Consider the following 24,862-nt stretch of genomic DNA (forward strand, 5'->3'; position numbering starts at 1 on the left):
CCACCCTCCCCGCCCCAGTCCTCTAAGGCATCTTCCATCCTCGAGTTGGACTCCCTTTGTTATACAACAACTTCCCACTGACTATTTTACAATTGGTAGTATATATATGTCTGTGCTACTCTCTCGCTTCATCTGTTTCCCCTTCACCCCCCGCCCCCTCCCATACCTCGAGTTCTCCAGTCCATTCTCTGTATCTGCATCCTTGTTCTTGTCACTGAGTTCATCAGTACCATTTTTAGATTCCGTATATGTGAGTTAGCATACAATATTTGTCCTTCTCTTTCTGACTTACTTCACTCTGTATGACAGATTGTAGTTCTATCCACCTCATTACATATAGCTCCAGCTCATCCCTTTTTATAGCTGAGTAATATTCCATTGTATATATATGCCACATCTTCTGTATCTATTCATTTGTTGATGGGCATTTAGGTTGCTTCCATGTCCTGGCTATCGTAAATAGTGCTGCAATAAACATTATGGTACAAGTTTCTTTTGGGATTATGGTTTTCTTTGGGTATATGCCCAGGAGTGGGATTACTGGATCAGATGGTAGTTCTATTTGTAGTTTTTTAAGGAACCTCCAAATTGTTTTCCATAGTGGCTGTACCAACTTACAGTCCCACCAACAGTGCAGGAGAGTTCCCTTTTCTCCACACCCTCGCCAACATTTGTTGTTTCCAGACTTTGTGATGATGGCCATTCTGATTGGTGTGAGGTGATACCTCATTGTGGCTTTGACTTGCATTTCTCTGATGATGAGTGATGTTGAGCATCTTTTCATGTGTGTGTTGGCCATCTGTATGTCTTCTTTGGAGAAATGTCTATTTAGGTCTTCTGCCCATTTGTGGATTGGGTTATTTGCTTTTTTGGTATGAAGCTGCATGAGCTGCTTGTATATTTTGGAGGTTAATCCTTTGTCTGTTGTTTCATAGGCAATTATTTTTTCCCATTCTGAGGGTTGCCTTTTAGTCTTGTTTATGGTTTCTTTTGCTGTGCAAAAGCTTTTAAGTTTCATGAGGTCCCATGTGTTTATTCTTGATTTTATTTCCATGATTCTAGGAGGTGGGTCAAAAAGGATGTTGCTTTGATGTATGTCAAAGAGTGTTCTGCCTATGTTTTCCTCTAGGAGTTTGATAGTGTCTGGCCTTACATGGAGGTCTTTAATCCATTTGGAGTTTATTTTTGTGTATGGTGTTAGGAAGTGTTCGAATTTCATTCTTTTACATGTTGCTGTCCAATTTTCCCAGCACCACTTATTGAAGAGGCTGTCTTTTTTCCATTGTATACTCGTGCCTCCTTTGTCAAAGATAAGGTGCCCATATGTGTTTGGGCTTACTTCTGAGTTCTCTATTCTATTCCATTGATCTTCCTTTCTATTTTTGTGCCAGTACCATACTGTCTTGATCACTATGGCCTTGTAGTATAGTTTGAAGTCAGGAAGCCTGATTCCACCAACTCCATTTTTCCTTCTCAAGATTGCTTTGGCTATTCGGGGTCTTTTGCGTTTCCATACAAATCGTAAGATTTCTTGCTCTAGTTCTGTGAAAAATGCCATTGGTAATTTGATTGGGATTGCATTGAATCTGTAAATTGCTTTGGGTAGTACAGTCATTTTCATGATGTTGATTCTTCCAATCCAGGAACAAGGTATGTCCCTCCATCTATTTGTGTCGTCTTTGATTTCTTTCATCAATGTCTTAAAGTTTTCTGCATACAGATCTTTTGCCTCCTTTGGCAGGTTTATTCCTAGGTATTTTATTCTTTTTGTTGCAATGGTGAATGGGAGGTTCCTTAATTTCTCTTTCTGCTCTTTTTGATTTCTCCCTCAAATCTGAATGAGATTCTTGCTGGGTAGAGTATTCTTGGCTGTAGGTTTCTCTCTTTCAGGACTTTCAGTATATCCTGCCATTCCCTTCTGGCCTGCAGAGTTTCTGTAGAAAGGTCAGCTGTTATCCTGATGGGTTTTCCCTTATATGTTGTTCGTTGCTTTTCTCTTGCTGCTTTTAATATTTTTTCTTTGTGTTTAATTGTCATTAGTTTGATTAATATGTGTCTTGGTGTATTTCTCCTTGGGTTTATTCTGTATGGGACTCTCTGTGCTTCTTGGACTTGGTGAATTATTTCCTTTCCCATGTTGGGGAAGTTTTCCACTAGAACCTCTTCAAATATTTTCTCAGACCCTTTCTTGTTTTCTTCTTCTTCTGGGATGCCTGTAATTCAAATGTTGGTACGTTTAAGGTTATCACTGAGGTCTCTGAGGCTGTCTTCTAGTCTTTTTATTTTTTTTTCTTTTTCCTGCTCTGTGGCGTTTATTTCCCCCATTCTATCTTCCAACTCACTTATTCGTTCTTCTGCCTCAGTCATTCTGCTGGTTATAGCATCTAGAGTATTTTTAATTTCAGTTATTTTGTTATCCATTGCTGTTTGTTTTTCTGAGTTCTTATGAACTGTTTCTTGTACTTTCTCTATTTTGTTATCGAGATTTTGTATCATTTTTACTATCATTACTCTAAATTCTTTTTCAGGCATTTTTCCTATTTCCTCCTCATTTATTTGGTCTTGTGGGGTTTTTTCCTGCTCCTTTGCCTGCATGGGGTTTCTTTGTTTCCTCATGGTTGTCCAAGCTTTTGGGGTTGCTTGTCCTGGTGATAGAGGTGTTTATAGAAGACTGTCCAAGCCTCAGACTAATGTCCAAGTATTGGATTAAACGAATATTCAGTCTAGGAAACACATACATGTATAAGACACATAATTATTGAATCCGTTAGGACATAAGGCTCTAGAGAGACCTGACAGAACCCCAGTGTGCTATCAGATATTCAGAGAGAAACCCAGCAGAAATTGACAACTGAAACAGAACAAATCAGAGACAAAAGCAAAAGCAAACAAACAACAAATAACACCCTACACATACAAACATCAATCCAGGGAGGTTTTGTAAGCTAGGATCAAATATAGAAATGAGCTGGAGTACCACCAGAGAGAATGGAGATTCTCAGAATGTAATTAGACAACTGTACTAAGAACTAAGATAAAGACAAAAGCCTAATATTAATACCAAGGCAGTGCGTCATCTGGAGAATAGAGCAAGGAGTCTGAGCAGACCGATAGTGTTGCTTATGAGTATGTTAAGATAAAATAAACTTAAAATGGCTGGAAGAAAGGGGAACAGAAGAGCATAATGTGGTTGGAAATATGCAAAGAAAAAGAAAGGAATAGAAGTCTATAAAAGATAGGGATGAAAGGAAAGTATGAGAGATATTTTGTCCGTACTACCAAAAACTTAGCTAGGTATAGAAGTATATAAAAAGGCAAAAAAAAAAAAAAAAAAAAGAATAAAAAATATCCTTAAAAAATTATGTTATAAAACATGTAGATCCCTTAGGGCTAAGATCGTATTTAATAAATCAAAAAAAAAAAAAAAAGAGAGAGAGAAAGAAAAAAAAAAAAGAATCCAGAACTGATCCCAGAATGGACCAGTTCAATAGGTATTGATACTACTATTTCTGTTTCCTTAGCATCTCAGCTGTAAGTGTCCTTCTCCTTGCCTTGGGTTTTTTTTTGCGTTATTCTGTGACCAGCAGAGGTTCCTTTATTGTTCGTCTGTAAGCTCGGTGTGTGGAGAGGGAGAGGGTACAACAGTGGCTCCTTCTCCTGGGAGTGAGTGAGCAGTGGCGCACTGTTGTTTCAGTCAGGCTTGGAGGTGCCTGTTGCAGAGGGCGCTGGTGGCTCAGGCGTACACAGAAAGTCTTAGAGTTGGGCCTCTCTCGGGGTTTTTTCTTTTTGATGCTGGTTTTTTTTTTTTTTTCTCTCGGCAGCCTCCCTGCTGCTGGCGTTGCAAGGAGTTTTAAACTAGCCCCGCCCAAGTGCCTGAGGGTGCTTGTTATCCCTGAGCGCCTTAGGTGGCCCACAGGGCGTCTCTCCACTGCCTGTTGCAGAGGCACCGAAAGAGAGGGAGAGGCTATGCGCGCGGCTCCTCCCCCCCGCCTGGGAGCCTGCAGCCTCCAGCCGCCATCATGGCCGGGCAGCTCTCAGGGACGGGCACTCCTCTCCGCGGACCTCCTCCCTCCTGTCCTCTCGGTCCGTCACCCTACCGGCAACAATGTTTCTCCCCCTGAACCAGCTCTCCAGTTCCCACGCTCCGGCTCCTGGACCCTCCGTTCAGCCGCGGATCGATGTCTCGGTCCGGGAACGCTGAGCTGCGCTGCGGACCCTCCGTATGTTTCTCACTCCTTCCTGTCTGCCACAGCTCCGCCGCTTCACCCTCTTTGAGCCCTCGTAGATGCCTCCCTACCAGCTATGTCGGGCTCCCCGCAGCCCTTTCTGGTGTCCGAGGCCATCTGCTGGTGTTCAGCTGGTTCTCTGTGGGAACCACTGTGTCCTTCCGTGAATTCCCAATGCATCTGTGGAGAGGGATGCACTCCACGTCTCTCTACTTCGCCGCCGACAATCTGTTCTTAAAATGAGTTTTCTGAACAGACATTATGTCCATTTTAATCATTATTTTGGTTTTTAAGATTACAAAATAATGCATGACATTTGTAAAAAGTCTAATAATAAAAAACATACAGATGTAGAAAACAAACTTATGGTTCCCAAGGGGGAAAGGCGAGGTAGGGATAAATTGGGAGACTCGGATTGACATACACACAGTACTATATATAAAATAAGTAACTAATAAGAACCTACTGTATAGCACAGGGAGCTCTATTTAATACTCTGTAATGATCTATATGGAAATAGAACCTAAAAAAGAGTGGATAGATGTATAACTGATTCACTTTGCTGTACACCTGAAACTAACACAACATTGTAAATCCACTATACTCCAATTAAAATTAATTTTTTAAATTAATTAATTTATTTTATTTGTTTTTTGGCTGTGTTGGGTCTTTGTTGCTACACACGGGCTTTCTCTAGCTGTGGTGAGCCAGGGATACCCTTCATTGTGGTGCGTGGGCTCCTCATTGCAGTGGCGTCTTTTGTTGCAGAGCACAGGCTCTAGGTGCATGGGCTTCAGTAGTTGTGGCACACAGGCTCAATAGTTGTGGCACACGGGCTTAGTTGCTCCGAGGCATGTGGGATCTTCCCAGACTAGGGCTTGAACCGTGTGCCTTGCATTGGCAGAAGGATTCTTAACCACTGCGCCACCTAGGAAGTCCCAAAAATTAATTTTAAAAAAAGAAACATATATCCTAACAGGGGAAGCCTGTGTTAATGGCCCTCACTCAATTCAGTCCCCTCCTAGGGGTAACCACTGTGAACAGTCAGGTGTGTTTCCTCAGACCCATTCTTCTATGTGTTTCCATCTGTATTCACACACACACACACATACACACACACACACTCACAAAGAGTGCAATCTTAAATTTAACTTTAATGGACTAAGACTGTACTTTTTTTTTTTTCACTGAACATATCCTGGAGATCTTTCCCTGCCAGGATACAGAGGTCTAACTTCACTCTTTTTGTCTGCTTCATAGAATTCTATTATATGACTACATCATGATTAAAGAAGTAGATGTGCATTTGAGGAGTTTCTGGTTTTTTGCTATTGCAAACAAGCTTCAGTGAGAATCCTTTCTGCCCAAGTGTCAATATTCCTATGTGATCGATCCCTAGATGTGAAAGAGCAGAGTTAAAGGCATGGTAGCTACCCCCCAATTGCCTTCCATAAAGAATACATCAGCGACTGCTCTCACGCCCAATGCATGAGAATACTTGTGTTCCCACACCGTCATCATCCCTGGATTTTTATCTAACTTTTTAATATCTCGATATCAATGTATAAAAAAAGGATTTTTTTTTTCAGTTTGCATTTTCCTGGATACTAGTGAAACCTAGCAACTCTTCATATGTTTCCAGTCATTTGTATTTATTTGCCTATGAATTGCCTATGCATTTCTTTACCCAATTTTCTGACTGCCTTCCTCAGAAAAATGTTCTAAGTACGCTTAACTATCAATAGCCGAGTCTTTATGTGAGTATATTTTCTCCTTAGTCTGTTGCTTGCTATTTTACTTTGCTTATGATATTTGTTCACTGTCTAGTAGTTTACACTTTTTATGGAGTCAGATCAATAATTGATGGTTTCTGAGGCTGGGGGGTGGGGTGGTGGGGAGGGCGCTGGCCTAGCCCCAAGTTACAAAATAATTTTTCTATATTTTATTTCAGTATTTTCAGTGTTTTGTTTTTTATATTAAGACTCTCATTCCATCCGGATGCCGTATGTCCTATTTCCACTCTTGGTGTTTATTTACTGAACTGCAGTTACTCAGGGTTGTGTTGGGAAGAATGACTCACTTCTGTAGTTCCTTCCACGGGTGTGTTTTAGGTTAAAGTATCTTTTGCTCTGGTTTCTGGAAATGGGATCCATCTGCTTACCGACCTCTAGTCAGCCCTCACTGATAGATCCTTTCTTTTTTTCTAGCACTATGTTTTTTTTTTTTTTTTGTATTCACATTTTCATACCTTCCCTTTCATTTCAATGGAATTTTGGAAGAAAACAGGATATAAAATGTACACGCTTGTCTGCCATCTTGAATGGAAATGTCTGTGTAGATATGTTCTAAGAAACATTGTTTATTATGAAATAAAAACATGCATATAATAGAAAATTTGGAAAATACAAAAAGACACAAAGAAAAAATAAAAACCAACGAAAATTCCACTGTTCAATAATCAAAAAATGTCAAGATGTTGGCAAATTCACTACCAGTATTTCTAATGCATTTATACAGTTTTCATAGAAAAGTTGGATCATAGCATATATTTCATCTTATACTATGCTTTTTGAACTCATATTATGTGAAGAGTATTTTTCTATACCCTTGAAAACATGATTTTATGAAAAAATGACTGTAGAGTATTCCACCCGCACATATTTCTTAGAAATTAATGATCAGTTTATTTTTAATAATATATTTCCAGAAAGAGTAATATATTTCCATGAATCAATACAGTCAAGATTCTCCTTTCCAACCCCTGACTCCCAGTGGCCAGTTTCCCTTCCTGGAGTCAACAAATGATATCTGATTGTTTTATAAAGATAAATCCCATATGTGGAACCAGGTGAGAGGTTACAAACCTTTCTAGTTCCTGATACACACTTGCTCTCCAGATTTAAATAACTTATACCACCGCCATATGAAGACATTCTCTCTCTCTCTTTTTTTAATATTTGCCAATTTGGAAGACAAGAAATGATTTAACATGCATTTCTCTAAGAATAAAGTTAGAGCATTTTCTTTCCCATGTTCATTAGCCCATTCTACATCCACCATCATAAACTGTGCCTTTGCCACAAATGACCCTTTAAAAGTATATCCTTAATCTTCAGGATTATGGTCATCCGCTGAGTGTCCCCAACACCAAGTCAAAGGGAGGCCTTTTCCAATGGCAGAGCCCCACTGCTTTACATCCCTGTTTTTTTTAATGAGACGTCTTTCTTGAGGTCTACTGTGAACTTCTGACCAGAGAGAAGGGGGACAGCCCAGGATTTTTCTCAGAGAAACCATGAAGATGTGTAGAGAACCACAGAGGACACAGAAGATGAGATCTCCACAAAGATGACATAAGGCTGATGTTTTCCAACATCCCCCCATGGACCTGGAGTCCATCACCCAACTTTTCTGTGCCTTAATCCACTCTCACTCCCCGCTGAGTCACTCCCACACCTTGCCCCATTCTGTCCCCAAGTGGGGATGGTTCTTCCAAGCTACCTCTCCTCATCCAGGCTGTAGGTGCCCCTTTTCCGTGCACAGGGGGCACCACCCTGCATGTCTATAGCATCTGCATATATGCATTTCCTGACTGTGTCTCACCCCCCCTCCAAAATCTCTGCAGTTCCCCCAGCCATGCAGAGGCCCCCACGGTACATGTCCTTGGGTGATGCTTGGTGACTTGAAATGAATACACACACCTGCCCTGTTCTCCAGGCTTATACAACCTACCTGGCTCTTCTCACAGCAGAATAAAGAACAAATGTGCAGTTCCCTACACACCCAGGTCAGTCCCAGATATAGGTTGGCTAACCAGCTCTCCTCCACGCCTGCAGCACTCGTGGACTTCCTACTCAATCTTTTGTCTTCTGGATCGTTGTACACAGAGAAGACGTTCAATAGACACCAGTTGGATCAGAAGCACTGCTGACTTTCTTTTTCACAACCTGATCTTGTTAGAACCGACTTCTCCCGCTTCTCCTCGGCGCCCTGCCAGCTCCGCACCCACCCATCTCCCACGCCCACACGCTGAAGCCCGAGCCAGGTAGACCTTGATGACAAGCCGGGAGTCAGCCGCTGCCCAGAACTGACATCTGTGCCCCGCACTGCAGGCTGCAGAGGCTGGACCTGGCTCCCTCCTGCACCAGACCCTGCATCTGCTGTCCCCTCGTTCTCTTCTAGGAGGGGTCCCAACCTCCGGTTGTGCTTTGAAAATACCCGGGGAGCATTTTCTTTTAATTTTTATTTTATATTGGAGTATAGCCGATTAACAATGTTGTGATAGTTTCAGGTGCACAGCAAAGCGACTCAGCCATACATATACGTGTATCCATTCTCCCCCAGACGCCCCTCCCATCCAGGCTGCCACATACCATTGAGAGTTCCCTGTGCTACACAGTAGGTCCTTGTTGGTTATACATTTTAAATATAGCATTGTGTACATGTCAATCCCAAACTTGGGGAGATTTTAATCGCTGGAAGCAGGCCCCCCTGCCACGCCAGCAATTCTGACTTTAATAAGCCAGGGTCCAGCTTGGGAATCGCAAGTTTTACATCCCCTGGTGATTCTCGAGCTCGAAATCCAGGCGCGCACCGGGTCTCCGCGACAGAATCGCCAGCTTCTGCATCTATTGGCCTGGGAGAAAAAAGAGCGCGCGGCCACGTGGCGCGCGGGGTGCCGGGGCGCTCCACCCCCGCGTGGGCGCGGCCGCGGCCGCCCCGCCCTTGGACTTCGTCTCCGGGCGGCGCCGGGATAAACTCCGAGCCTCGCGTAGCTGAGAGCCAGTGACGCGGTGCCCAGGGCGGACCAGGCTGGCTTCTGAGCTGTAGCGAGGTTGGCGTGTCCCGGGTGAGTTGTAGAGGTCCCGGCCGGGGGCAGGCGGACCTCCGGGAGGCCCGCGTCGTGCGAGGCCCTCCGGCGGCGTTACGGTTTTCGTGGGGTGGGGGCGCGGCCGGGAAGCCCGGGCGGCGGGGCCGAGCCCGAGGCGGCGCCAGATGCGGGGTCCCCGAGGCCCCCACCCCTTCGGCGGCCCGCGCGCCCCGGGTCCCGGAAGAGTGAGCCGGTAGCCTCTCTCCCCATCCCGGAAAGGAGCGGGATTGATCCCTGGTCCCCTCGTCGTCTTCGGGGCATTCTGCCCAGGTGCCCTGCTCTCCGCTGCTCTGTGCATCTGCCTGTCCCTCCCCAGCCACCCCCTGCACTCACCCCATGCCCCCCTTACCAGGGTAGAGTTGCGGCCGCGCCCTGGCCTGGGAAGCGGAAGTCACCTGTTTCTGCGGCACCACGTTAGCTCAGCTTTTGGAGTAAGTGGGTAAGCCATGGGGGAGACACCAAAGAAGTCTTCAGCCCGATTAAATTTAATACATATGCTTCCTGACTTCCTACGAGGAGTCTTTACACTAAAACAGAACCGGACAATTACCTGTGTTCATAAGTATACTTACTCTAACCCTCGGTACAGCCGAGGACCCAAAATTCATCTGCTAGCAGGAACACCGACCTAAGCCCTGGCTGTTCTTTATTTTGCTGTCATGTGCCGGCACTATCTGGAAAGATTTCCACGTTGGCGGAGGCGGGGGGGGGCGGGGGGGGGGGCGGGGGGGGCGGGCGGGGGTAACAGTGGTGTGTAACCTGGCGGACACTGAGATCCAGCCCAACTTCTCTTGACCCCGCCCCCCCCACCCCCTCACTTCCTGGAGAGGGCTGTGCACAGAGCCTTTTTAAAAAAATTTTCCCCAATCTGCTCAAAAGTTTCATATGGGATAGCAGTGACCATATTACACTCCCTAATACCTTACCTGTATTAACCTCATTTAACTTCCACACCTTCCCTGTTTCATAAATGTTGGCACGTGCTAGTAGAATCCCCCTATTTAGAGGAGAAAACTGAAGCACAAGAGATGGAACAGTTTTTACCAAGGATGCAGAGAAGTCAGTGGCAGATCCAGAATTCCAACCCAACCTTGAATCTCTAGACCTCACTACCTGTGCAGGTACCCAGCAGATGCCCTAAACCCCAAACGAGGGAGACCTCAGGATGCCAGGCTCTGGAGAACCTAGGGAACATCTGCCAGGACAGGGATTAACAAGGGGCTTAGGGTTTGCACCATGCCGGCACTGAGACAGCAGAAGACTGAAGTCTAGAACCCCGGCACTAACAACCTTCATGTCAGCCAGGACAGTGGTGAGGCTTCCAGCCACCCTCGTGGTGCTGCAGACACTGAGGAGAGAGGTGAACCGCTGTCCTCCTGGCGTGGACGTACACCGTGGAGTCCCTGAAAGGGGGCATGCACAGCAGCCGGGTGTGGTTTTTCTCATGGAAGGAGTGTTGGCAGTGCCCAGGCTGCCTGCCACCTGGAGAGCGTGCCCAAGGTGTGACATTACTGCAGGAAGTCTGACCGTCTTCCTTCAGGTCTGAGGGAACCCACCCCCTGACTGTGTGTTTAAAACAAGAGTCTGAAGACCACTGTTCACCCATTAAGGTACCTTCTTTCCAAGTCCTGAGGACCTGGAAAGCCCCATCAACCATCCAAAAGCTACTCTGTGAACATAAATCCAAGCAAAGATGGCAGAGAGCCTGAGAGCCATTTCATGCAAAGCATGGTGAAACACAGCCCTCCACAGCAGGAAATATCCTTGGTGGACCAGACCGTCCAGGACCCCCACCGCCAGCCTTCCTATTCCCTGGACGCCCTGGACATACAGGGCAACCCTACCTCAAGGCTTAAAGTCTTCTGTCCCTGTGCCAGGCACACAGCTCCCAGATCGCTCCGCCTTGCACCATTCATCATTTGCATCTCCAATCAAAGGTCACTTTCCCACAAATCTCTCCTGTTGCCTCCTCCCCTGACCCCAATCTAAAGTGTATCTCCTGTCTACCCTCCGAAGCACCCTCCACTTTCCTTTATAATACTACAGCTTGTACCGATGTATTTATTCCTTCACTAAATGCTTAGCTTATCAGGACAGAGACTATGGGAGGCTGCCCACCCTGTCAGCCCCAGGGCAGAGCATCTTACCTGCACAGGGTCCGTGTTCAGTAAACGTGGTCATGAACTCACCTGGCCTGCAGGAACTAGCACGGGGACCTTGGCTAAACCACACACATATTCTTCTGGTCCTCAGTCCCATCTATAGAATGAATCAAGAAACAACAATTTAGGTCACAGTTTCCCACGAGTCTGACCCTGCTTCAAGCTGCCCTGCAGATGAATGTATGAGGACTAGCCTGTCCTCAGCCACACTGCGAAGTAAGTGAGGAACTGCTTCACTTCACTAATAAAGTCCATCTTCTGCCCTCATCCCCACCTCTCAATGGACCACCCCATTCAGGGAAGCCCCCCATCCACAGCACAATTTGCCCCTTCTCTCCTTGTCCCCAGAGGAAATAAGACCTTCCTTTCTTTCTCAGCTGGTTGTTAGTAAAGCATCTTATACACTCATTCTCACTAAAGTGTGAGTAACTGATAGGATGGACGCTTTGAGCCCTGTGTGAGTTTGTCAAGGGGAGGCCTTTTACTGATTCAGCAAACCTATTGAGTACCTTCTGGTGAGCAGTGTTGTGAGTCTGAGAAACAAGGTGACTTCACAGAGCACATGCTGCAGGCCAGCACTGTGGTCACAGACACACACAGGCATTCTCACCCCATCTGGAAGACCACCCGAGGCCACAGGACCAGTAGAGGTGAGGAGACCGAGGCCCAGAGGGGCTAGGTGGCCTGCCTCAGCTTCCACAGCGAGGCATGGGCAGGGCCTAGCTATCTCCCTGCAATGTCCTGCAATCACAGGGCCGAGTGCTAAGTGACGTGGCACAGGGGCCTCAGAGCGTGGGGAATGGGTACCCTGTGCTGATGGCAAGTCTGGGGGAGGGAAAGGTTTAGAACATCTAATTAGTCCTCTTCTGGTACATTATACAAATAGGGTTTTACATTTTCCTCTTGAATCTTGGATTTTAAAGAACAACAGTGCAAATGGAAAAACAGAAACCTACAAGGAGGCAAAAATAAAACCAGAAGGGAACAGTTGTGTCGCAAACACCACAGGGTCAAGACTTTGAACGTGAACTCAACCTATAGGACTCGTGATTATTATGAAGAAAGGTTAGCTTTGAGAAATAGTGGAAACTTCTCCTTTGGATTCAATTTGGGCATGGTTACAGTTCCTGGTTAATGAATATTTCTGTCACGTACAACACTTACCGGGCACACGGATATGTGATGAGCTTGGTGCTGCGAAAGCAAGTTGGCCGAGACGGTCCCTGTGAGTTCCCTCCCCTTTCTACGTACAGAGTCTGCTACCAGGAGAGACGTTTACATCACATTTCTGGGGTTCTTTCACTAGTGCAGAAAGTGTGAGCCCCGTAGAATACGCAAGCACGGAGGGCATGGATACCTAGGTCCTTACGCGAGTCTCCCTTTCTTCACAGGTGTCAGCCAGAACATGGCGCTCAACCTGCACTCAGGCAAGAAATTGTTTGTTTTCTTAGGAAAATTAGTGTTTGCCCTGCTGGAAATTATGGTTTTTGCCTTAATCCCAAAGCCACGGAAGAATGTTGCTGGTGAAATCGTACTTATAACAGGCTCTGGGAGTGGACTTGGAAGGCTCTTAGCCCTCAAGTTCGGCCACCTTGGATCGGTGCTTGTTCTCTGGGATATCAACCAGGAAGGGAATGAGGAGACCTGCAGGATGGCTCGGGAGGCTGGAGCCACAAGGGCTTATGCCTACACCTGCGACTGCAGCCGGAAGGAGGACGTGTACAGAGTGGCCGACCAGGTAACCCCGGGGCTTGCTGTTTCCTGCGGGTGCTAAGAACTCTGTAAATTCTTTGGCATAAATCAGTTTCTTTGTCTGCTTGCCTTCCTCAGTGCCCACCTGCCTCTCTCCACGGCCCTTTAATTTAAAAGATAATGGAGAGTGGGAATTAGGATTTTTGAGTTCTCACAACATGCAATACACCATGCTTAGCACCCTGTGTGAATTACATGATAATCCTATAAAGGCACTCCTCTTATTATCTCCACAAATAAGAAAACGGAGACTTAGGGCCGCTAAGTTGCTTACCTGAGAAACACAGGTCATAATTAGCAGAGCTACAGCTGGGACTCGAGTCTGTCGAATCTGAAGAACACCCTCTAACCAGCGCTGTGCTGGCCCCCGTTACCGGGTAAGAGATGGGCCATAGCACTCTTCTGTGAGGGTAAAGAAACTGAGAAACAGGGCTATTAAATAACCTGTCTGGGGTCACAGAGCTAGCAGAGGACCAAGCCAGGATGTGAACCCTTATCTAGTCTGATTGCAACTCCAGCTGTTTCCCTGACCCCCAAACAGTGCTTTCCATGAAACGTGCATTTCTCTTAAGTGGTCATGTGAAAATCAGAATATTTTATTCATCCTAAAGACTCAACTGCAGCTGCTCCTTTGGTGATGATACAAATGCGCTTACAAAGAAGGCTTTCAGGAAGCCCAGAGCTCCAGGAGGCCAGGGTCAGGGGTTCTTAGCTAGTGGAGGCACATACGGCACCTGTCCTGTCGGGTGGCCGCCTCTTTTCCCTCGGAAGGATTTCTCTGTCCTCTCATTGGCAGGAGTGCTCCACACGTCGCTCTCTGCGGCTCTCAGAATCCCCCAGTTTAGTGGGAAGGAAGGAAGCGACCAGCCTGTAGGAAGGCTTCTGCACAGCTTGTCGGCTCTGCTCCGGATCCCCTTGTGGCTTCTCACCTCACTCCCTAGCAGAGAGGCCTGCTGGTCCCTGGCCAGTGAGTTTCTTTTGTTCTAAGTTTTGTCTTTTGTCTTTACATTTTATGCATCCATTACCAATCGCAGGCTGCCCGGCAGAGTCTGGGGATCCAGACCTGACAAGCTGGCACGGGCAAATGTGGGGACCACCCTTCAAAGTGCAGGGGTGTCTGCTGCGGCCACCCTCACAAACTAAGCTCTTTGCACTTGGAGCACCGATCGCCTGGTCCGTTGACTTCCACCGGCTACGAGTGACGTCTCTGGCCACTCTTAAGCAGTGACTGGTTCACATTGACCCGCAAAAGACCTTAAGATATTCATACTATAAACCAACCATTTGCACTTCTTGTTCTTTTAGAGGGGAGGTACCAGAGAAATTTTATCCCATAGAGGAGTGATCAAAGGGCAAAGTTTCAGAGCCAGTGTGACAGTGTTTTATCTTCACAGAGTCCAGTAATGTTGAAATCTCGTGTCCCTAGATCATAGCTTGGCCCTAAGTTCAGAAAGTCCAGCCTTGCTGCCTGGCATCCCGGATGAGACATTATTCTGAACAATAAACACAAGAGCAGACAGGGGCCATGTCGTTGTCACTTATCCTTCATGTGGCATGTGGGTGACCTAACACTATATTTAGTTAGACAAGCCAAATCAGCATTGATTTTGTTGGTATACCTCGAGTTGACTGCATAGGTGCAACAGGAAAAAAAATTCATTTGTAGCATCTTTAAAAATTTCTGAAGGTTTATTCCTGATTTCCAAAGTCAAATTTCAGGGTTGTCTCATCTTTTAAACCACATGATCCCTGATAGAAGCAGACCTTTCCCCGTGGCCCACCACCACTAGTAAGTAGTAGTTGGGAAAGTGAAATCAGCTGCCCTAGGCAGGTTAGATGAGACACCTACACGCATGGCCTTCCTGTGGATTCTTGTTTTCATAGTGTGGATGTTCATAGCGAAAGCCCCGCTGGCAGGTAGGCACAGCTAAGGCCAGGGTTGAACAGACCGTTGCCGCATTCTCAAACTGAAGAAAATAACATGTGCAAAAAAGAAAACGAGATAAAAACTAGAATCTGTTGCATCCTGCCTGAGATGTTAGCCTGGGCTAACATCCCTTTAAAAATAAAGATATAACCCTATATATGAACTAGATGATACCAAGGAAGGTTATTCACATGAAAAATGCTGTCAGCGATGCTTAGTCTAGTACATTTAAAGTAGGATTCATAAAGATACAGTCTTCCGTACTGCAAAGAAGCAAGTCGTGAATAATAACACCCTATATGCTTGCTTTGAAGCTTAAGTTTAATGCTTCTCTTATCAAGTGTATGAGGACATGCTTTATTCACGTGAGAGGTGGCGGAGCAATACGCGTACCCGTTTAGTTCTCTGAGATGTCACCTCTAGTTTCGTCATCCCTGACTCTGAACTAGGACGCCAGCCTCTGTCTCCCAGCCCGCAGCCCCGTCTGGCGTGTGATTTTTGGCCCAGGTAGGGCTCACCTCGTTGTTTCTCCTCTTAACTGCTGTTCAACTTGGATTTGACTAAATATTTTAGCCACTCTCCAAATCATACTTGAAGTTAGATTATTTCCAGTGCTTTTATCTGAAAACTTCAACATGAAAGGTGAGTTTTCCTTGGCCTCGATTGCCAGGCTACAGATCTCGTTGGCTAGTAGATACCTAGCACATGTCATCCTCCTTGCTGGGACCCAGGCCTTCTGTAACAGCAGATGTGGAGGGTGGCAGCGTCACCTGGCTTCACTCATGCAGCCTCCCTGTGCCCAGCTGCACCATCTGTACGGGCAGGTCACACCCACACGTGCACACCCACACGTGTGCACACACAGAGCTAGAAAGGTAAGTGGTGCTGCAACCAGGGGTGCCCTCTGATTTGGAGGGGGTGAGGGGGACAGGGCCCCTGCTGTGTGATACAAATTACAGGAATGAAATTCAGAACACAAAGACAAACATTACAGCCCCACCCCCCGCCGTCAAGCCTGGAAACTCCTGTTGCTCGTTTCTGATAGAGTCTGGATCACATGCTGAAGGTTTGCTCTAAGGGGAAGGCTCCAGTGGCGCTCCCAGAATTTTTATGTCTTAAAGTTATTGACACCAGTGTGATAGCAGCCGGCGGGGCCCTCTCCAATCCTCCTCTCCCGAATCTTACGCCTGAAAGTCTGTGCTGGCGAGAAGAGAACCAGCCAGCTGATGGAAACAGGACGACGGGTTCTGAGCGCGACTGTGTGTTTGAAACATGCAAGTGAATATGTACACCCTCCATTCCCTCCCTGCCCCACCCCCACCCCCATCGCTACGCATGCCAGGTCTTGATTTATATGGTGTGGCTATCATGCCTGATGGGCCATGGCATTCATTAAAATGATGTTCCGCTTATACTTCATTTTAGCATTGGACAAAGTTACTAATCACTGAGTATGAGAATAGCTCTGCCTGTAGAAGGAAAGTAGCACTGCTGTGTTGGAACCATCATAAGAAGAGGGGAAATGAGTAGAAAGGCATGGGACTTAGATCTCTGATGCACCATAAACTCTGCAAAGGAAATGAATATACTTTTTTTTAGCGCAATTAACTCAGTCTGAGTTACCAAGGACAGGAAGCATATAAAACTATGGGAAAGTGAACCTAGATGATGTAGAATTATAAGCACACCTAGTTTCATTGCACTTCAAAGATACTGTGTTTTTTACCATTTGAAGGTTTTTTACAAATTGAAAGTTTGTGGCAACCCTGCCTCGAACAACTCTATCTGCACCATTTTCCCAACAGCATTTGCTCACTTCAGGTCTCGGGGTCACATTTTGGTAATTCTCACAGTATTTCACACTTTTTCATTATTATTGTTTGTTCTGGTAATCTGTCATCAGTGATCTTTGTTACTATGACAATTCACTGAAGGCTCAGATGATGGTTAGCATTTTTTGGCAAGAAAATTTTTAATTAAGGCTTGTATATTGCTTTTTTAGACATAATGCTGTTGCACACTTAATAGACTACAATATAGTGTGATATGCTCCAGGAAACAAAAAAACTCCTGTGACTCACTTTATGCGGTATTGGCTTTGCTGTGGAGGTCTGGAACCAAACCCACAGTATCTCGGAGGTCTGCCTGTGCTACATTGGTGGTGCTGCTCTTGTTATTCAATTCAGGTTAAGAAAGAAGTTGGCGACGTTTCCATCCTAATCAACAATGCCGGAATCGTAACAGGCAGAACGTTCCTCGACTGCCCAGATGAGCTTATGGAAAAGTCTTTCGATGTGAATTTCAAAGCACATCTGTGGGTAATTATTTTTTCTTTTCATCATAAAGTTACTCTGTCACCTAAAAGTACTTTCCTCTTGCTCTCTTATGATACTATTGGTCTCTAAATAAAGCACAGACTTCTCAATTCTAGGCTTGAACTGTCCTCTCCTGGTCCAACTTGACCTACACCTCCCAGCACCTCTGCTCAGGAAATCCTACAAAGACACAATTGTCCTCATGTCATAATCATGTACTGATGGCCAGCCCATGTCAGGTATTACCCCGGGCACCTCATGAAGAAGCCTTAATACAGCCCAGTGAGATAAGGGACCATAGAAGTTAAAAGTGACCGTGCTTAGATGTGACCAGGTGACCTTGTCGTTTGCCTAGGCTGGAACTCAGGTGAAAGGAGGCATAACTAGCAAGCATCGATCAGGTCTGTTGGGGGCAAACCAAGACACATGGTCACTTTACTCGGTGCCTCACCAGGGAGACGAGCGTCCCACCAGTCCCGCCTGCTGACCATGTGCCTCAAACATTAAGAGGCAGCGCCCTGACTTCTGAGGCGATGTGCTCACAGTCGAGTTGCATTTTCCTGGCCTTTGCACAGACCAGTCACGTCAGCCTCCCAGCCACATACACGCCCTCATTCTGCCCCTCCCTGCTCTTGCTCACAGCCTGTCCCCTCCACCCCCACCCCGGCCAGCTCTCTCCATCGCAGAGTGAGTGTTTGCTGATTTCTGAGACCCCCTCCATTCTCCCCACACCAACCACAGGGACTCCGGCCCAGCTCTCCTGTGACAGCCTTCACATGCTATTTGACATCTGTAGGTTTTCTGTCCCTTGGTTTCACCAAAAATGTAATGCTGCTGGTGGTAGTTTCGGTGTTCTGTATAGTTTTCGGGAGAAAGATGGAAAGATTCTGAGCTAAGGGGCCACCACGTTCCTTCAGGAACAACCGCAAGTGATCGATGTCTTGTTGCAAATGCCCCACTCCTTCGCAAGATGGAATATACAGTCAGGAGGAAGAGGAGGATGTCATCTCCCAAGTGTCCACTCCCGGGGCTTTGTGTTCCTTCCCCACCTCTGTCTGTCCGCGTCTCCGTCCAGGCCTCCTTTTTCTCCTCTTCCTCTCTCCTCTTCTAGCTGTTCCTGAGCTGCTGGCATTTCCCCGGCCCCTGTCATCCCTTCCCGTCCCCTCACTCTGTACTCTCTTCCTGGGCAAGTTCGCAGGCGCCCTTTGAGCCCCTGCACAGAGTAGGCACGTGACTGCTGAGGGCCAGAGCGCTCCTGGTGACCCTGCTCCCAAGGGGCACATCCCACGGAGCAGGGATGTCCCTCATCACGGACCGTCGGGGAACTCAGGGCACCATGGCTCATGCTGGGCTGTTGGCTCCCTTTTGATTTTCTCTCGCACGCTCTATTAGTTTCTCTCTGAAACTCACGGCAATGCAAACAGAGGTTGTTGGACTTTTATAAGAGATCCCTTTTCTCTTGTTTATTCATAGTATTCCTATTTGAAAAGATGAATATAAATTTATTTCATATAAATATGCAACTCTCCACATTGAGTCCCTACTCCTTTGTTGCAGAGTACATGTCCCGAAGCTTGTTCCTCTTTTACCTTCTTTCTCCAGCGCCCACAGGAAAGGTGAAGGTCTCCTGTGTAATGTGTACGGAGACACCCTGTGTAATGTGTACGGAGACACCCTGTGTGTCTCCTCTAACAGGTATTCTCCTTTATGACGTGGAATAAAACAAGAAACCGGTATTCAGAGAAGTAGGGATAAGTTTAAAAACAAAGTGATATTTTTAAACTGAAGCCAAGAGCCGCAAGTCCTGTGAATGTTGTGCAGGAAAAATTTGAAACTCAAATATAAACCGAGGGAGGGGGAAAAAAGGCCCATAAATCTAAGTAATCACACCCGTCAGTGCTCTTATTAGTTTGTGGATTGTGGTTGCCACAGTTAGGATTTTCCTATACTGCTTCAATTACTGTCTTAATATTGTGTTTTTAAAAGTCAAATATGAGCAAACAATTAGTCTGAATCAGTTATTTTTAATAATCTTGGAATTGCCATCAGGAAAGCATTGACTTAAACAGGGTACACAAGTGAAGATGGTTACTTCCCAGATGCTTGTCTGAATATCTCAGTGCCTTCAGGTATTTTTTCGAGCTTAAACAATTTTTCTCAACCATAATGATCATATAAACATCTGAAAAAAAAATATAAAATGTGGTATAAAATGTTAAACGCTTTACCTTGATCTTCTTAGACTTATAAAGCCTTTCTACCTGCTATGATCGCTAATGACCACGGACATTTGGTTTGCATCTCAAGTGCAGCTGGATTAACTGGAATAAATGGACTAGCAGGTAAGAGAAGTGTGATATTTCACAACTGCAGAGTTTCGTATAACTTTGAGTTATCAGCACTGACCTTAGGCTCTGAGTCATCAGCACTGACCTTAGGCACTAATCATGAAGGATAAGAGATGAAGAGGGGTGTCCAATAAGGTAAGAGGGTGAGAACATCATGGTCCAGCGAGACTACCCAGCACTTCCACTTCCACAAAGCTGAATTGTGCACTTTGGAATCATTAGGTCTTATGCAACCCCTTGGGTTTAAAAAGAGAGAGAGACAGAGAGAGACCCTCCAGAGAAATTTCTTACACGAGTGACTAGCATATTCATCTTCCTCCCAGACTCACCTGGCACCGTTATCAGGCTGGTAAGGAGGACCCGGATCCCTCCTGAGTTTCCATTAAGTGATCACCCCTGGCTGTGGGTTTGGAGAAAATGTCTTCACTCCAAGAAACCTGAAATTAACCTCTTTGCTTTTCCACTGGTTGAAGACATGCAGGAAGTGGTTGTCGCTTCTGTTTCCCTTGCGACTGACTTGAGATTAGCAGTGGGGAGGGGACAAAGACACACACCAGGATCTTTGGGGAAGGCCGCCCCCTGGGGAGCTGGCTCTAGGAAGCCCTGCTCTTCCCGCCAGGGCATCCCCCGGAAGCTCACCCATCAGAACCCTAACTGCAACACTCAGGTAGCAGATGGGCCAGCTGGCCGACTGGGCACTGCCTGGGGCTTTTGAGTTCAAGGTTCACAACACTAGTCTCAGCAAGTACGTCTCAGCTACATGGAGAGGTTTCCAGAATCACCAAAAATAATAGCAGTCTGTACACGTCTCCCTGTACCCTGGATTCCCTACGTCTGTCCTGGGATGTCATCAGGTGTTTTATTACCTCTCTCCTACATCTGAGAAATCACGGATCTTTGAAATAATACAAGTATATTTACAGCTCCTATTAATCCTCTTCTTTTGGAAACAACATTGCTATCTTCAGATGCACGTCTCTCCTACCCATGCTCCCATTAGGAATAGGTGTAAGCCTTTGGAGTTCCCCTAGTGTGGGCGCTGGCTCCCCTGTGTCAGAACCTCCAGGTGTGCTACTTAGAATGCAGACTCCCTGGCCCTGGGCCATACCCGCACATCCTAATCTCGGGGGTGGAGGAGCTCAGTGAACTGCATCTCTGATCCTAGAGGTAGCTCAGGACCCCTCCTCTGCCCCCGATTTCTGTTGGCTCTCCCACCGTCTCGGGCAGCAGCAGAGCCTGACCACCCCACGCCTGGCTCGGGCAGCCTGGTTCCTGCCGGTTGGAGGAGCTGCTTCCCACCAGAGCAGGAAGGAAGCATCTTCTGCCTCTTCTGATGCGTGAGGCAAAGAAAAGGATAAGCCCACCTAAATGCCTCCTCTTCTCTCAGCATCTCCATTCAGCAAATTGAATGTTCAGGTTTTTACTTGAAGTGAGTGTAACTGAGGACACAAAGCTCGAAACTGACACAGATACCACTTCTCCTCCCCCTGCCATTGAAGATACTTGAGCAGTTGAGGCTGAAGGGACAGAGTCCTTTGTCTCCTAGAAGGGGAAGAATTCGTGTTGGAGGAAAACTGGGAGGGAGTGACGGGCAACTATGTGACTGCCCCCCACCCCCCCACCCCCCAGGATGCTTTCCCTCAGCCCTGCTTCTCCTGGAGTCCACGTGGTCGTGGTCGTTGTCATGCGACCTTGAGGTGACCGTGATCCTTCCACTCGCTCCTTGCCCCTTCCAGGTGGAACAGACCAAGATCATTCTGCTTAAGAACTCTGAACTTGCTGTCCCATTCTCTGTCGGTATTCGTGTTATGGGCAAACCTTATTGTAATGCCGTTTAAAAATTTTACAGTGTACATAAGCATCGCTTGTCTTTTTTCAGATTATTGTGCAAGTAAGTTTGCAGCCTTTGGATTTGCTGAATCGATTTTTATGGAAACATTAGCCAAGAAACAAAAGGGGATCAAAGCCACTATTGTGTGCCCATTTTTTATAAAAACCGGAATGTTTGATGGTTGTGTTACTGGGTAAGCATGTCCTTTGATTTCAAAGAAACTGTGTTTTGAAAAATGATTGGCCATCCATTTTATTTGGTTCTATTTTCTAAAGTTGTTTAAAAAGATTTTTCCAGCATACAGCCTGATTTATAAATGGTTTCAGAATTTCTGTCCTCAAATGTGGCCATGTTTAAGATATCAGGCTTAATAGCAGTGGTTTATCAAGGCTGTGTCTAGGTCGCAGCCACCCTGTGGCCCTGACCTGCTCCCCCATGTCCTCGGCACTCCTGTCACACCCCCTTTCTACCACCCGACTCCATCCTGCCCTCATCCCTGATTCCACAGAAGGACCACAAACTGTCGAAGGGGCATGAACATCAAGTCTGCACACATGCGATGACAGGCAGTTACTTTTCTTTTTTTCTCTTCTGTTAAATATTTATTTATCTATCTATCTATCTATCTATCTATCTATCTATCTATCTATCTGCTCTGGGTCTTAGTTGCAGCATGCATGTGGGATGTAGTTCCCTGACCAGGGATGGAACCCGGGCCCCCTGCATTGGGAGCACAGAGTCTTAACCACTGGACCACCAGGGAAGGCCTGGCAGTTACTTTTCAAAGATGTGCTTTACAACGTTTAGACCATTTGTTTAGTACGGTCTCACGTATGTGCATATTGTGCATTAATTAGAATTATCGTTTCCCATTTTGAATTCCAGTTATGTTATTACTCACCATGTTGACAATAAGGGAGGGAGAATAGAACAAGGTCGAATCGGGAAGGGAAAGAAGCAGATAGATGATAATCTTACAAATGTTTTATTTTTTTAGAATAGCTTTTATTAATATCTTAATATTTTTTTGATACCCCATCCCCTTCCACTCTAGCTGTCCTTCTCTGTTACCGATTCTGGAACCAGAATATGCAGCCAGGAAGATAGTAGATGCTATCCTGCAAGAAAAAGTGTACTTGTATATGCCAAGGTTTATCTACTTCCTGATGTTTTTAAAAAGGTAACAGTATCTGCTTCTTTTACTTCTGTAATGTGCCAGTCCAATCAGTAGCTTACTCCAGATCCTGCGGAGAGGAGCCGCGTAAAAAATATCTGTTAAACGAATGAATTTTGATCCCTGATTGAGCCCATTTGCTGATGTGATCTCAAATTTGCACAGTGGCAGTGCCTCCCAGGACTCAGAAAATGGAGGTTACGTTTACTTTCACAGCTGTTAGCTCTGGGCCCAGGTGGGGAGAGATCGGCATAGGTCCTGAGAAGGCTTTGGAAACCCGAAGCAGTTCGGGGACAGGGAACCACATCACACACTCCTTCAGGTGTTCCTGCAGCCAGCATTGGAGTAGGCAGCCTGGGCCATGCGCTGTGGGCCGTCCCGGGACCTGGGCTATGGCGAAGAACACGAGGGACAAGGGTCCCGGCTCTCGTGGAGATTCTCTTCGGGGGCGGCGGAGGCGGGAGAGGGAACACACGAAAAAGTAAAGTAAAAGAAAGATATTCTGGATGGTCATAAGTGCTCTGAAGGAACAGAAAGCAGGAGGTGGAGGAGTGCACATCAGGGTTTAATTGTCAGCATGGTCCACACGGGCGTCTCACAGGGAAGGTAACATTTGACCAGAGATCTGAAGCCGGGGAGGGCAGGAACCACCTGGATATCTTGGGCTTCCCCCCAGAAGTACAATGAGCACAGGGCTCTTTTCTTCACCCCACTCTAGGACAAGTCTCCTGTTTGTTTGCTGTGCCTCTCCTCACCCTGCGGTGTGGACATCAGGATGGAGGCGGGGCGAGCAGGGCGGAGAAAATGAACAGTCTTAGTTGGTCTTGACAAAGCTCTGAGGAGCTATTGCATCCAATCCTCCCAGTGGTTCCAGAAAGAAAGAGCGATGACCTCTTTTGACAGTGGGAGGAACTGAGTCTCCAGAGCCCAGTAACATTGTGAGGGACAGAGCTAGGATGCAAGCCAGGCTCAGGACGCCACGAGCCTTCACAGTTTCCTATCCATCATTACAGAGCGTAGTGAGGCCTTGGAGACTGAATACCATAAATAAAGCAAGGAGAAATACAGAGACCCTGGGCCAGTGTCCTCCCACGTGGTGGACAAGCCCCGAGTGACCGTGAGGCAGGGACGCTCAGGTGGGCGTGTGTGAAGTGACTTCTGCAACAAGTCGGTGGCCCTGCTTTTCAGCGGAGCCGGTTAAAGATGCTTTCGCGAATGATAACCAAGGAAGTTCACTCTTATGTTCTCTTTAGTTTCTTGCCCCTCAAGCTGGGAGTGCTTTTTGTCGAGTTCATGGGTATCTTTCATGTAATGGATGGCTTCACTGGCAATAAGAAGAAAGACTAAAGACTGACTCTGAAGCCGACGTCACCTGATACCCAAATTTACATAATGTCTGTTTCAAAGAAGAAGTGTCTCTGTCCGACAGAATGTACCTGGAAACCACAAGTGCCATTCTTCATCTGCTGTCTGGACTAGTATTTTCAACCAATGCCTTTGAAAATAATGTTGCACCCTACTTTTCTGTTGAGATTTTTAAATTAAAAAAAAAAAAAAGCCCATTTTTGTCTTTTGCTTGCAACAGATGTGGAAATTAGATAATACTCTCTCGTGAACTGGCCTTCACTTGGCCTTTGCGGAGGTGGCTCCAATGGAGGTGGCCGGGGCTGAACCTGCGTGGGGCGCCCTCTCTCAAGAGGACACAGCTCTGGATTCCCCATCACTTTGCTCTCAGCCTTGGCCTTGCTGAAACTGTCTCCTGGTGTAGAAAGGCCAGTTTCCCATGTCCTTCTCTCCACAGTAGCCACACACATGCTTACTTCTACAGCCCTGGCTATCCTGCTGAAGGCACAACCAGGGCCACCGTGTCAGGGAGCCTTCCTGGACATTCCCTGGGTGACCCAAGGGGCAGTGATCCTAGACCAAACTCTAAATAGGGTCACATTTCTTTCCTAAAAGAGATCCAAGAGTGGTTACTTCTTACCCTGAAGAAACGACATTCTACTGAGTTAGATGAACTGTTCCCTATTAAGCCAGAAATCATATTCATGTGGGTGATTTCAAGTGCTTCATTTAGTATTTCAAGTTGGGGTTCTTGAGTGGTATTTTTTTCACAGAATGAACAATTTTATCCATTTGCATTCATCAGGGCAGCCTTCATTTCAGATCTATTGTATGCTTACAGTTTAATCAACTGGCCAACTCTTTTCATGCTTTAGAGATTAACTATAAAAACAAGATTAAGAGAAATAATGTTAAT

At 46.3% G+C, this 24,862-nt stretch overlaps 1 protein-coding gene across 2 annotated transcripts; it reads left to right on the plus strand.

Annotated features, from left to right (window-relative positions):
- Positions 1-8,961: 8,961 nt before the first annotated feature.
- LOC130853631 (epidermal retinol dehydrogenase 2) lies at positions 8,962-24,158 on the plus strand. Of its 2 annotated transcripts, none has more exons than XM_057735820.1 (7): positions 8,962-9,072; positions 12,647-12,993; positions 17,121-17,252; positions 19,492-19,591; positions 21,477-21,621; positions 22,483-22,608; positions 23,856-24,158. In XM_057735820.1, exons 2-7 carry the CDS (start codon positions 12,661-12,663, stop codon positions 23,947-23,949), a joined length of 930 nt encoding a protein of 309 aa, XP_057591803.1. In that variant the 5' UTR covers positions 8,962-9,072; positions 12,647-12,660; the 3' UTR covers positions 23,950-24,158. The 2 variants fall into 2 exon arrangements, with proteins under 2 accessions (XP_057591803.1, XP_057591802.1); XM_057735819.1 differs by lacking the exon at positions 23,856-24,158 and adding an exon at positions 23,321-23,849.
- Positions 24,159-24,862: the final 704 nt, after the last annotated feature.

Source organism: Hippopotamus amphibius, chromosome 5 (assembly GCF_030028045.1).
Source record: "Hippopotamus amphibius kiboko isolate mHipAmp2 chromosome 5, mHipAmp2.hap2, whole genome shotgun sequence".
NCBI classification, from domain to species: Eukaryota; Metazoa; Chordata; class Mammalia; order Artiodactyla; family Hippopotamidae; genus Hippopotamus; species Hippopotamus amphibius.

Excerpts from the sequence above, each read along its gene's own strand:
- LOC130853631 (XM_057735819.1), top strand. The coding sequence starts at position 12,661 with ATGGCGCTCAACCTGCACTCAGGCAAGAAATTGTTTGTTTTCTTAGGA. Across the intron at positions 19,592-21,476 it reads TGGAATAAATGGACTAGCAG|ATTATTGTGCAAGTAAGTTT; the intron begins GTAAGAGAAGTG and ends GTCTTTTTTCAG. Across the intron at positions 22,609-23,320 it reads TTCCTGATGTTTTTAAAAAG|GACAAGTCTCCTGTTTGTTT; the intron begins GTAACAGTATCT and ends ACCCCACTCTAG.